Source organism: Ranitomeya variabilis, chromosome 4, assembly GCF_051348905.1.
Source record: "Ranitomeya variabilis isolate aRanVar5 chromosome 4, aRanVar5.hap1, whole genome shotgun sequence".
NCBI lineage: Eukaryota > Metazoa > Chordata > Amphibia > Anura > Dendrobatidae > Ranitomeya > Ranitomeya variabilis.
In genome coordinates this window covers 226,302,115-226,314,422 of record NC_135235.1, presented here as the reverse complement: position 1 = coordinate 226,314,422, position 12,308 = coordinate 226,302,115, and the positions used below count along the sequence as shown (strand labels likewise).

General features: G+C 42.9%; 2 protein-coding genes across 2 annotated transcripts in view; one reads left to right on the top strand and one right to left on the bottom strand.

Moving 5' to 3' along the window:
- Nucleotides 1–12,308, bottom strand: part of LOC143770461 (phospholipase A2 inhibitor NAI-like) — a 299,420-nt gene that overhangs the window by 86,656 nt on the left and 200,456 nt on the right. The window lies entirely within an intron of this gene.
- The window catches only part of LOC143770460 (phospholipase A2 inhibitor and Ly6/PLAUR domain-containing protein-like), a 163,912-nt gene continuing 154,110 nt past the window's right edge, over nucleotides 2,507–12,308 (top strand). The window contains exon 1 of the mRNA XM_077260098.1: nucleotides 2,507–3,065. Coding sequence (XP_077116213.1) covers nucleotides 3,008–3,065 — 58 coding nt within the window. The 5' untranslated portion in view covers nucleotides 2,507–3,007. The remainder of the gene's footprint in view (nucleotides 3,066–12,308) is intronic.

The following is a 12,308-nucleotide window of genomic DNA, read 5'->3' as shown; positions in this document are numbered from 1 at the left end:
AGACCATAAAAAATTGATTTGACTAGTTATTCCTTTTTTGTTTTTTAAATTCGCTGGAAATAGCGATGAACCGACCCATAGATGTTTGGGTTCATAGGTTCCGACAGAACTTTATTCCAAAGTTTGTTTCAGGTACCAGAACTCTACCTGTACTTGAACCCAAACCCCATCGAAATCAATAGTGCTGTAAATTAATCGTAGGGGGACTGCTAAAGGAAGTAGAGTACCCCAATGAATCAATCTGTCTCTCTCAGCATCCAAACTCCAAAACGGACGTCCGATAAAAAAAAATCCGTGTTCGGAATTCAATACCGGACATTAGGTGTCTGGTATGAACCTCAAACTTTATAGTTCGCTTTCGCTTATCTCCAGTCACAAAATTAAATTTTACCTGCAAAATTCATGTAAATTCAGTAAAATCAATTTTGTCAGAGTCGATTTTCTGTAATTAATGCAAAATGTATATTATAATGATAACAAAGTAATGTAATAATCCATAACAGTGTCTGACTAGAGTGACAAGGGTCCATCAGGGGCTCACTGTTCAGTCATATCCAAAGACAACCTGATCCTAGTGCAGAAATTGACTTATTCTTTAATATGATATATAAATGAATAAAATCACGCCTATCCTTAAAAAGCCAACCCTCGATCCAACTGCTATGTCCAGCATCGCTCAATGTCGCTGCTCCCATTCGCTTCCAAACTCCTGGAGCGGCATGTCTACGCTGAACTTTCCTCCCACCTCTCATCTAACTTGCTCTTTGACAATCTACAATCTGGTGTCCACCCCATCACTCAACTGAGACAGCCCTGACCAAAATCACTAGTGATCTACTAACAGCCAAATCTAACGGACATTACTCTATACTCCTCCTCCTTGACCTGTCCTCTGCTTTCGACACAGTTGACCATTGCCTCTTACTACAGATCCTCTCCTCCTTTGGCATCAAAGACCTCGCCCTATCCTGGATCTCCTCATACCTTTCCAACCGCACATTCAGTGTCTCCCACTCCCACACTGCCTCCTCACCCCACCCTCACTCTGTTGGAGTCCCCCAAGGCTCTGTTCTAGGAACCTTACTCGTCTCAATCTATACACATGGCCTGGGAAAACTCATAAAGTCCCATGGATTCTAGTACCACCTTTATGCTGATGATACTCAGATCTACCTCTCTGGCCCAGATGTCACCTCTCTACTGTTCAGAATCGCGGAGTGTCTATCAGCCATATCCTCCTTCTTCTCCTCTCACTTCCTCAAACGCAGTGTGGACAAATTTGAACTCATCTTTCCTCCATCTCATAGATCTTCCTTACCTGACCTATCTATTGCAATTAACAACATCACGCTTTCCCCCTGTACCAGAAGTCCGCAGCCTCGGAGTCACCCTTGACTCTACTCTGCCCTTCAAACCACACATCCAAGCACTTTCCACCTGTTGTCGCCTCCAGCTCTAAAATATCTCCAGAATCCATCCTTTCCTCAACCTTCACTCTACTAAAATGCTTGTGCATGCCCTCATCATCTCCTGCCTCGACTACTGCAACATCCTATTCTGTGGCCTCTCTGCTAACACCCTTGCACCCCTCCAGTCTGTCCTTAACTCTGCTGCCTGACTACTTCATCTCTCTCCTCGCTACTCCTCCGCTTCCCTCCCTTTGCAAATCTCTTCACTGGCTCCCATTCCCTCAGCATATCCAGTTCAAATTACTAACACTGACCTACAAAGCCATCCATAACCTGTCTCCTCCATATATCTCTGAACTAATCTCCCGATATCTTCCCTCACGTAATCTCCGGTCCTCCCAAGACCTCCTTCTCTCCTCCACACTTATTTGCTCCTCACCCAACTGCCTCCAAGACTTCTCCTGAATATCCCCCATCCTCTGGAATTCTTTGCTCCAACATACCGGAAATACTGCCTCACCAACACCGGAGCTCCTGCAACCCTCAACCTACTGTCTCCTTCCCCACCATCCTGTAGAATGTAAGCCCGCAAGGGCAGGGTCGTCTTCTTCCCTCTGTATCAGTCTGTAATTGTTAGTTTGTTTACTGTAAATGATATCTGTAATTTGTATGTAACCCTTCTCATGTACAGCACCATGGAATCAATGGTGCTATATAAATAAATAATAATAATGATATTAAACTGGATGGCTTATTTAATTAATGTTTAGATGTTGTTTTTATTTGTAAATATTAAATCACCTGTTTTAGGTGTGCTAAATCATTCAGAGGGGCCCATCTGGGGATTAACCATCTCCCCCGTTGTCCAGTCGGAACTTGAACTAAAGTATAATACAATGTATCTATAAAAATAAATAATTAATTTTCTCTCTCCTTCTTACTTCCTATATAGTTGATCTTCAGCCTCCAAAGTGATTAGTCACTGTTAAATGCTTAGTTAATGCTACACTGCATGAGCCTGCCCAGACGTGCATTTTTTTGGCACAAGTAGCCCTCTCCTGTCAGACAAGGGGTGTGTATATTTCCTAAAGCAGAGACCAGAAGTACTGTGATTATCTCCTACGCAGCAGCACCGTCCGCTCTGCTCCTTTTGAATCCTGAGTATTTCCTCTTTTGCTCACTGTGCACTTGCTTTGTAGGACTCGAATGTCATCTGCTTCATTTGCTGAGCTGTCCTCCACCCTGGCTAACCATATGACCTTGATCTTTACATTATAAAAAGAAGACTTGACAGGACATCTGCTTACCAAAAACACATGTCATGTAGCCTCTTAACCTTTAACATATCTTAAATTATTACAAGAACCTGTAAGATTTTGCCAGTTGGATCTCGTAGAAGAAGAGCATCCACGACGGTCGCTTGGGGATAAAAACAGAAAATAGCTACATTGTGGTTGAAGAAGCTGGTTTGTTGGGGGAAACACAAGGTGAAGCAAGACAAGAACACATGGAAACTTTGTCTTAAAGTTCTGTGAACTCACCCTAAGGTCCTTTATTCATTGACTTACTCTTGGCACTCGGCGTCAGCTTCATCTCCGATGGAAGGAAGCACCATGATCTTCATCCTCGCTATCTGTTCTGCTTTGCTAACGGCAGGTAATGAGGCATACCTTGATGAGATTACATATTATTATTTGACTTCAGCTACATTTTAATCAGTCCTCTAATTATATCCCATGGGTGAGGTATGGGTGAGATTTGGGTAAAAATGAAAACTTTGTAATTATTTTTTTATTTTTTTTAAATGTTTAATTATTAAACCAATAACTGTTCTAACCATTGAGAGTTATCAAGGAATAGCAGATCTGGGTGTGTAATTCTTGTGTCATTTATACCATGGTTAACAGTAGATTAGATAAGGTCAAATTACAGTTTTTCAATTTCTTAACAAATCAAACAAACTCAGCACATCTGTATCTATAGAACTTAGATAATGTACTTTACTCTCCCCTCTATATAACACCACATATCACGATAGAAGTTACAGGTATCTTTACTTGGGAGAAGTTTGGGTAAAATCTGAAAAAAAAAAATTGCAATAAAATAAAATAATTACATGAAATTAAATTTTAAATAAAAAGTAAAACAATATGTAAAATTAAAAAAATATTTTAAAAAATCACTTTTCTTTTTTGTCATGTGAAATTTGCTGACTATTTTTTAGCAAAATTCACATGGGTGACGAATTCAAATGAAACAAAAAAATGTTTTTTATTGATGCCTTTTAATCCGTTTTGTGACCTTTTAGCACAAAAATAGACATGTTGCAAAACTTGTTCAAATCTTTTCAGGTGTGCACGAAATCGGTTTGTGACAAATTTTGCAACTTTCCTAAAAGTTGTAAATGATGACTTATTTAAAATAAGCAAAATTACTTAAACAGTCGGTTTCCTTAAAAAAAAAAAAAAAATCACACATTTTGATGTCTACATCTATATGTACAGCTGGTATCACAGACTATCTGTTACATAACTGGTGTTTTGAGTAAGATATTGGTCCCTCTTTGTATCTGTGAAGTATTTTTATCCTTGGCATCTTTACATGTTTGAACCAGTAGACAAACCTTATTGGGGCAGGTTTTGAGGGGTTGCCAGCAGGCAGGTTGTGGATGGATATATATATATAGAGTTACATACTTGAAAGATCCTGAAATGTCATATGTTATGGTGCCCTTTAAGAGAACATAAATATATCTGGAGGACTCGGAACAAGTATGAGAAGATGCATGCATGTAAATCAGGGAAACGATCACAGGTGTATCTCTGACTTAAAGAGGTATCAGTCATCATATAACATTTTAGGGGATATATACCAACTGATAGGGACCCTCTCTACACTCCCACATCTATACACACTACTCCTTTTCATATAGTCATTGGCAAAAAACTTTTAGTGTTCCAGGAAGTTCCATTATCTCATTTTCCCATTGACCTTCTCCTGGCAATTGGATGGTCTTCACTCGTTCTGCATTGTCGGCATCATGTATATCATTCACATAACGTCTGATGTAAGAAGTCTCCTACTTGTTTCATTAGCATTATACAGCCATCACTGATGACTATCATTTTCTCCCATGTCTAAGAAATCTCTGTAGTACGAGGTCCCCATCATGCAGCTCAGAACTTCCTGGACCTCTGTGGGATATCATCCTCAACACCAAAAATCTAGAGAGAAGCAACCACTTGTTTCCTGTAACTGAGGATATTTTTATAAGTTACATAGGAAGGTAGCATTCCTGTTTTGTTTCTGTCTGTAACATAAAGACTAGAAGGAACTATCGTTGAATTATGTGTTACTCTTTGGAAGACCCGCAAAGGAAGCTTCATGACCTTGAGTTGTCCTAAGATTACTTACTCAGGTCTATCGTTTCTCCTTATGGAGAGTGACATACCATCTCTGGCTTGTCAAGGTAAGGAGGCTTATTTGCCGTACAATGCTCCTCTGGGAATTTAAATATGCAAATTGCCTCTTCTGAGAAAAAGAGGACTTAAACTCTACAGCGCCACCTATTGGAAGTAGCGATCCTACAAGTCACAATCAACCCTTTAACGAGTCGTACAATATGACTTAGGATAAAAGCCAAATCAGTATCTCAATTCGCAGACACGGTGTTTCGGGCTGTTGGCCCTCGTCAGTGCGAAGCATGAGAACTGATTTGGCTAGGTGAGAGGCTCTGGACATGGGGTCTAAGGGGTATCGTTTCTCCTTATGGAGAGTGACATACCATCTCTGGCTTGTCAAGGTAAGGAGGCTTATTTGCCGTACAATGCTCCTCTGGGAATTTAAATATGCAAATTGCCTCTTCTGAGAAAAAGAGGACTTAAACTCTACAGCGCCACCTATTGGAAGTAGCGATCCTACAAGTCACAATCAACCCTTTAACGAGTCGTACAATATGACTTAGGATAAAAGCCAAATCAGTATCTCAATTCGCAGACACGGTGTTTCGGGCTGTTGGCCCTCGTCAGTGCGAAGCATGAGAACTGATTTGGCTAGGTGAGAGGCTCTGGACATGGGGTCTAAGGGGTATCGTTTCTCCTTATGGAGAGTGACATACCATCTCTGGCTTGTCAAGGTAAGGAGGCTTATTTGCCGTACAATGCTCCTCTGGGAATTTAAATATGCAAATTGCCTCTTCTGAGAAAAAGAGGACTTAAACTCTACAGCGCCACCTATTGGAAGTAGCGATCCTACAAGTCACAATCAACCCTTTAACGAGTCGTACAATATGACTTAGGATAAAAGCCAAATCAGTATCTCAATTCGCAGACACGGTGTTTCGGGCTGTTGGCCCTCGTCAGTGCGAAGCATGAGAACTGATTTGGCTAGGTGAGAGGCTCTGGACATGGGGTCTAAGGGGTATCGTTTCTCCTTATGGAGAGTGACATACCATCTCTGGCTTGTCAAGGTAAGGAGGCTTATTTGCCGTACAATGCTCCTCTGGGAATTTAAATATGCAAATTGCCTCTTCTGAGAAAAAGAGGACTTAAACTCTACAGCGCCACCTATTGGAAGTAGCGATCCTACAAGTCACAATCAACCCTTTAACGAGTCGTACAATATGACTTAGGATAAAAGCCAAATCAGTATCTCAATTCGCAGACACGGTGTTTCGGGCTGTTGGCCCTCGTCAGTGCGAAGCATGAGAACTGATTTGGCTAGGTGAGAGGCTCTGGACATGGGGTCTAAGGGGTATCGTTTCTCCTTATGGAGAGTGACATACCATCTCTGGCTTGTCAAGGTAAGGAGGCTTATTTGCCGTACAATGCTCCTCTGGGAATTTAAATATGCAAATTGCCTCTTCTGAGAAAAAGAGGACTTAAACTCTACAGCGCCACCTATTGGAAGTAGCGATCCTACAAGTCACAATCAACCCTTTAACGAGTCGTACAATATGACTTAGGATAAAAGCCAAATCAGTATCTCAATTCGCAGACACGGTGTTTCGGGCTGTTGGCCCTCGTCAGTGCGAAGCATGAGAACTGATTTGGCTAGGTGAGAGGCTCTGGACATGGGGTCTAAGGGGTATCGTTTCTCCTTATGGAGAGTGACATACCATCTCTGGCTTGTCAAGGTAAGGAGGCTTATTTGCCGTACAATGCTCCTCTGGGAATTTAAATATGCAAATTGCCTCTTCTGAGAAAAAGAGGACTTAAACTCTACAGCGCCACCTATTGGAAGTAGCGATCCTACAAGTCACAATCAACCCTTTAACGAGTCGTACAATATGACTTAGGATAAAAGCCAAATCAGTATCTCAATTCGCAGACACGGTGTTTCGGGCTGTTGGCCCTCGTCAGTGCGAAGCATGAGAACTGATTTGGCTAGGTGAGAGGCTCTGGACATGGGGTCTAAGGGGTATCGTTTCTCCTTATGGAGAGTGACATACCATCTCTGGCTTGTCAAGGTAAGGAGGCTTATTTGCCGTACAATGCTCCTCTGGGAATTTAAATATGCAAATTGCCTCTTCTGAGAAAAAGAGGACTTAAACTCTACAGCGCCACCTATTGGAAGTAGCGATCCTACAAGTCACAATCAACCCTTTAACGAGTCGTACAATATGACTTAGGATAAAAGCCAAATCAGTATCTCAATTCGCAGACACGGTGTTTCGGGCTGTTGGCCCTCGTCAGTGCGAAGCATGAGAACTGATTTGGCTAGGTGAGAGGCTCTGGACATGGGGTCTAAGGGGTATCGTTTCTCCTTATGGAGAGTGACATACCATCTCTGGCTTGTCAAGGTAAGGAGGCTTATTTGCCGTACAATGCTCCTCTGGGAATTTAAATATGCAAATTGCCTCTTCTGAGAAAAAGAGGACTTAAACTCTACAGCGCCACCTATTGGAAGTAGCGATCCTACAAGTCACAATCAACCCTTTAACGAGTCGTACAATATGACTTAGGATAAAAGCCAAATCAGTATCTCAATTCGCAGACACGGTGTTTCGGGCTGTTGGCCCTCGTCAGTGCGAAGCATGAGAACTGATTTGGCTAGGTGAGAGGCTCTGGACATGGGGTCTAAGGGGTATCGTTTCTCCTTATGGAGAGTGACATACCATCTCTGGCTTGTCAAGGTAAGGAGGCTTATTTGCCGTACAATGCTCCTCTGGGAATTTAAATATGCAAATTGCCTCTTCTGAGAAAAAGAGGACTTAAACTCTACAGCGCCACCTATTGGAAGTAGCGATCCTACAAGTCACAATCAACCCTTTAACGAGTCGTACAATATGACTTAGGATAAAAGCCAAATCAGTATCTCAATTCGCAGACACGGTGTTTCGGGCTGTTGGCCCTCGTCAGTGCGAAGCATGAGAACTGATTTGGCTAGGTGAGAGGCTCTGGACATGGGGTCTAAGGGGTATCGTTTCTCCTTATGGAGAGTGACATACCATCTCTGGCTTGTCAAGGTAAGGAGGCTTATTTGCCGTACAATGCTCCTCTGGGAATTTAAATATGCAAATTGCCTCTTCTGAGAAAAAGAGGACTTAAACTCTACAGCGCCACCTATTGGAAGTAGCGATCCTACAAGTCACAATCAACCCTTTAACGAGTCGTACAATATGACTTAGGATAAAAGCCAAATCAGTATCTCAATTCGCAGACACGGTGTTTCGGGCTGTTGGCCCTCGTCAGTGCGAAGCATGAGAACTGATTTGGCTAGGTGAGAGGCTCTGGACATGGGGTCTAAGGGGTATCGTTTCTCCTTATGGAGAGTGACATACCATCTCTGGCTTGTCAAGGTAAGGAGGCTTATTTGCCGTACAATGCTCCTCTGGGAATTTAAATATGCAAATTGCCTCTTCTGAGAAAAAGAGGACTTAAACTCTACAGCGCCACCTATTGGAAGTAGCGATCCTACAAGTCACAATCAACCCTTTAACGAGTCGTACAATATGACTTAGGATAAAAGCCAAATCAGTATCTCAATTCGCAGACACGGTGTTTCGGGCTGTTGGCCCTCGTCAGTGCGAAGCATGAGAACTGATTTGGCTAGGTGAGAGGCTCTGGACATGGGGTCTAAGGGGTATCGTTTCTCCTTATGGAGAGTGACATACCATCTCTGGCTTGTCAAGGTAAGGAGGCTTATTTGCCGTACAATGCTCCTCTGGGAATTTAAATATGCAAATTGCCTCTTCTGAGAAAAAGAGGACTTAAACTCTACAGCGCCACCTATTGGAAGTAGCGATCCTACAAGTCACAATCAACCCTTTAACGAGTCGTACAATATGACTTAGGATAAAAGCCAAATCAGTATCTCAATTCGCAGACACGGTGTTTCGGGCTGTTGGCCCTCGTCAGTGCGAAGCATGAGAACTGATTTGGCTAGGTGAGAGGCTCTGGACATGGGGTCTAAGGGGTATCGTTTCTCCTTATGGAGAGTGACATACCATCTCTGGCTTGTCAAGGTAAGGAGGCTTATTTGCCGTACAATGCTCCTCTGGGAATTTAAATATGCAAATTGCCTCTTCTGAGAAAAAGAGGACTTAAACTCTACAGCGCCACCTATTGGAAGTAGCGATCCTACAAGTCACAATCAACCCTTTAACGAGTCGTACAATATGACTTAGGATAAAAGCCAAATCAGTATCTCAATTCGCAGACACGGTGTTTCGGGCTGTTGGCCCTCGTCAGTGCGAAGCATGAGAACTGATTTGGCTAGGTGAGAGGCTCTGGACATGGGGTCTAAGGGGTATCGTTTCTCCTTATGGAGAGTGACATACCATCTCTGGCTTGTCAAGGTAAGGAGGCTTATTTGCCGTACAATGCTCCTCTGGGAATTTAAATATGCAAATTGCCTCTTCTGAGAAAAAGAGGACTTAAACTCTACAGCGCCACCTATTGGAAGTAGCGATCCTACAAGTCACAATCAACCCTTTAACGAGTCGTACAATATGACTTAGGATAAAAGCCAAATCAGTATCTCAATTCGCAGACACGGTGTTTCGGGCTGTTGGCCCTCGTCAGTGCGAAGCATGAGAACTGATTTGGCTAGGTGAGAGGCTCTGGACATGGGGTCTAAGGGGTATCGTTTCTCCTTATGGAGAGTGACATACCATCTCTGGCTTGTCAAGGTAAGGAGGCTTATTTGCCGTACAATGCTCCTCTGGGAATTTAAATATGCAAATTGCCTCTTCTGAGAAAAAGAGGACTTAAACTCTACAGCGCCACCTATTGGAAGTAGCGATCCTACAAGTCACAATCAACCCTTTAACGAGTCGTACAATATGACTTAGGATAAAAGCCAAATCAGTATCTCAATTCGCAGACACGGTGTTTCGGGCTGTTGGCCCTCGTCAGTGCGAAGCATGAGAACTGATTTGGCTAGGTGAGAGGCTCTGGACATGGGGTCTAAGGGGTATCGTTTCTCCTTATGGAGAGTGACATACCATCTCTGGCTTGTCAAGGTAAGGAGGCTTATTTGCCGTACAATGCTCCTCTGGGAATTTAAATATGCAAATTGCCTCTTCTGAGAAAAAGAGGACTTAAACTCTACAGCGCCACCTATTGGAAGTAGCGATCCTACAAGTCACAATCAACCCTTTAACGAGTCGTACAATATGACTTAGGATAAAAGCCAAATCAGTATCTCAATTCGCAGACACGGTGTTTCGGGCTGTTGGCCCTCGTCAGTGCGAAGCATGAGAACTGATTTGGCTAGGTGAGAGGCTCTGGACATGGGGTCTAAGGGGTATCGTTTCTCCTTATGGAGAGTGACATACCATCTCTGGCTTGTCAAGGTAAGGAGGCTTATTTGCCGTACAATGCTCCTCTGGGAATTTAAATATGCAAATTGCAAATTGCCTTGGCGCTGTAGAGTTTAAGTCCTCTTTTTCTCAGAAGAGGCAATTTGCATATTTAAATTCCCAGAGGAGCATTGTACGGCAAATAAGCCTCCTTACCTTGACAAGCCAGAGATGGTATGTCACTCTCCATAAGGAGAAACGATACCCCTTAGACCCCATGTCCAGAGCCTCTCACCTAGCCAAATCAGTTCTCATGCTTCGCACTGACGAGGGCCAACAGCCCGAAACACCGTGTCTGCGAATTGAGATACTGATTTGGCTTTTATCCTAAGTCATATTGTACGACTCGTTAAAGGGTTGATTGTGACTTGTAGGATCGCTACTTCCAATAGGTGGCGCTGTAGAGTTTAAGTCCTCTTTTTCTCAGAAGAGGCAATTTGCATATTTAAATTCCCAGAGGAGCATTGTACGGCAAATAAGCCTCCTTACCTTGACAAGCCAGAGATGGTATGTCACTCTCCATAAGGAGAAACGATACCCCTTAGACCCCATGTCCAGAGCCTCTCACCTAGCCAAATCAGTTCTCATGCTTCGCACTGACGAGGGCCAACAGCCCGAAACACCGTGTCTGCGAATTGAGATACTGATTTGGCTTTTATCCTAAGTCATATTGTACGACTCGTTAAAGGGTTGATTGTGACTTGTAGGATCGCTACTTCCAATAGGTGGCGCTGTAGAGTTTAAGTCCTCTTTTTCTCAGAAGAGGCAATTTGCATATTTAAATTCCCAGAGGAGCATTGTACGGCAAATAAGCCTCCTTACCTTGACAAGCCAGAGATGGTATGTCACTCTCCATAAGGAGAAACGATACCCCTTAGACCCCATGTCCAGAGCCTCTCACCTAGCCAAATCAGTTCTCATGCTTCGCACTGACGAGGGCCAACAGCCCGAAACACCGTGTCTGCGAATTGAGATACTGATTTGGCTTTTATCCTAAGTCATATTGTACGACTCGTTAAAGGGTTGATTGTGACTTGTAGGATCGCTACTTCCAATAGGTGGCGCTGTAGAGTTTAAGTCCTCTTTTTCTCAGAAGAGGCAATTTGCATATTTAAATTCCCAGAGGAGCATTGTACGGCAAATAAGCCTCCTTACCTTGACAAGCCAGAGATGGTATGTCACTCTCCATAAGGAGAAACGATACCCCTTAGACCCCATGTCCAGAGCCTCTCACCTAGCCAAATCAGTTCTCATGCTTCGCACTGACGAGGGCCAACAGCCCGAAACACCGTGTCTGCGAATTGAGATACTGATTTGGCTTTTATCCTAAGTCATATTGTACGACTCGTTAAAGGGTTGATTGTGACTTGTAGGATCGCTACTTCCAATAGGTGGCGCTGTAGAGTTTAAGTCCTCTTTTTCTCAGAAGAGGCAATTTGCATATTTACTCAGGTCTGTAATATATGTATACAGGTCATAAATCTCTGGGTCTCTTTCGCCTGAGGACACTATGCTCTGGACCAGGAAATGTTACCTGTTAAAAAAAAAAGAAACTATGGAAATAAGCCATTTTTTTCCATAAAAAGATAAATATTTCTTCAATGGCACATAGTTGTCATAGGCACCCCACGAGTCAATGTCAGAGCTTACAACTGAAATGGAGTGAAAGGGTTAATTCTGCACTGCCGGTAAATCAAGGATGGAGGACAAGAGCAGTATCCAGGAATGTGGTTTATTGTCATCATTTTGAGGTTCCAAACTTCTTCATCAGGACCCTGAGGTTTGTCAAGATGAAGGAGCTTGTAACTTCGAAACGCATTGACAATAAGCCACTTTCCTGGATACCGTTCTTATCCTGCATCCATGATTTGCCAGCAGCACAGAATTAACCCTTTCATTCTGTCTCAGTTGATTCTTGTTGGTAGGTCTACAACAGTGTTCAGCCTTTTTTGTGGTTGTGGTCACACAACCACACCAGGCGAGTATCACTTCCTTTGGTCTCCCCACTGTAACTCGGATAAAACTCTATTGTATTTATTGTTCTTCCAGCTTCTTTACCTCAATGTCAAATTTAACTAACATGACTAAAGATCCCT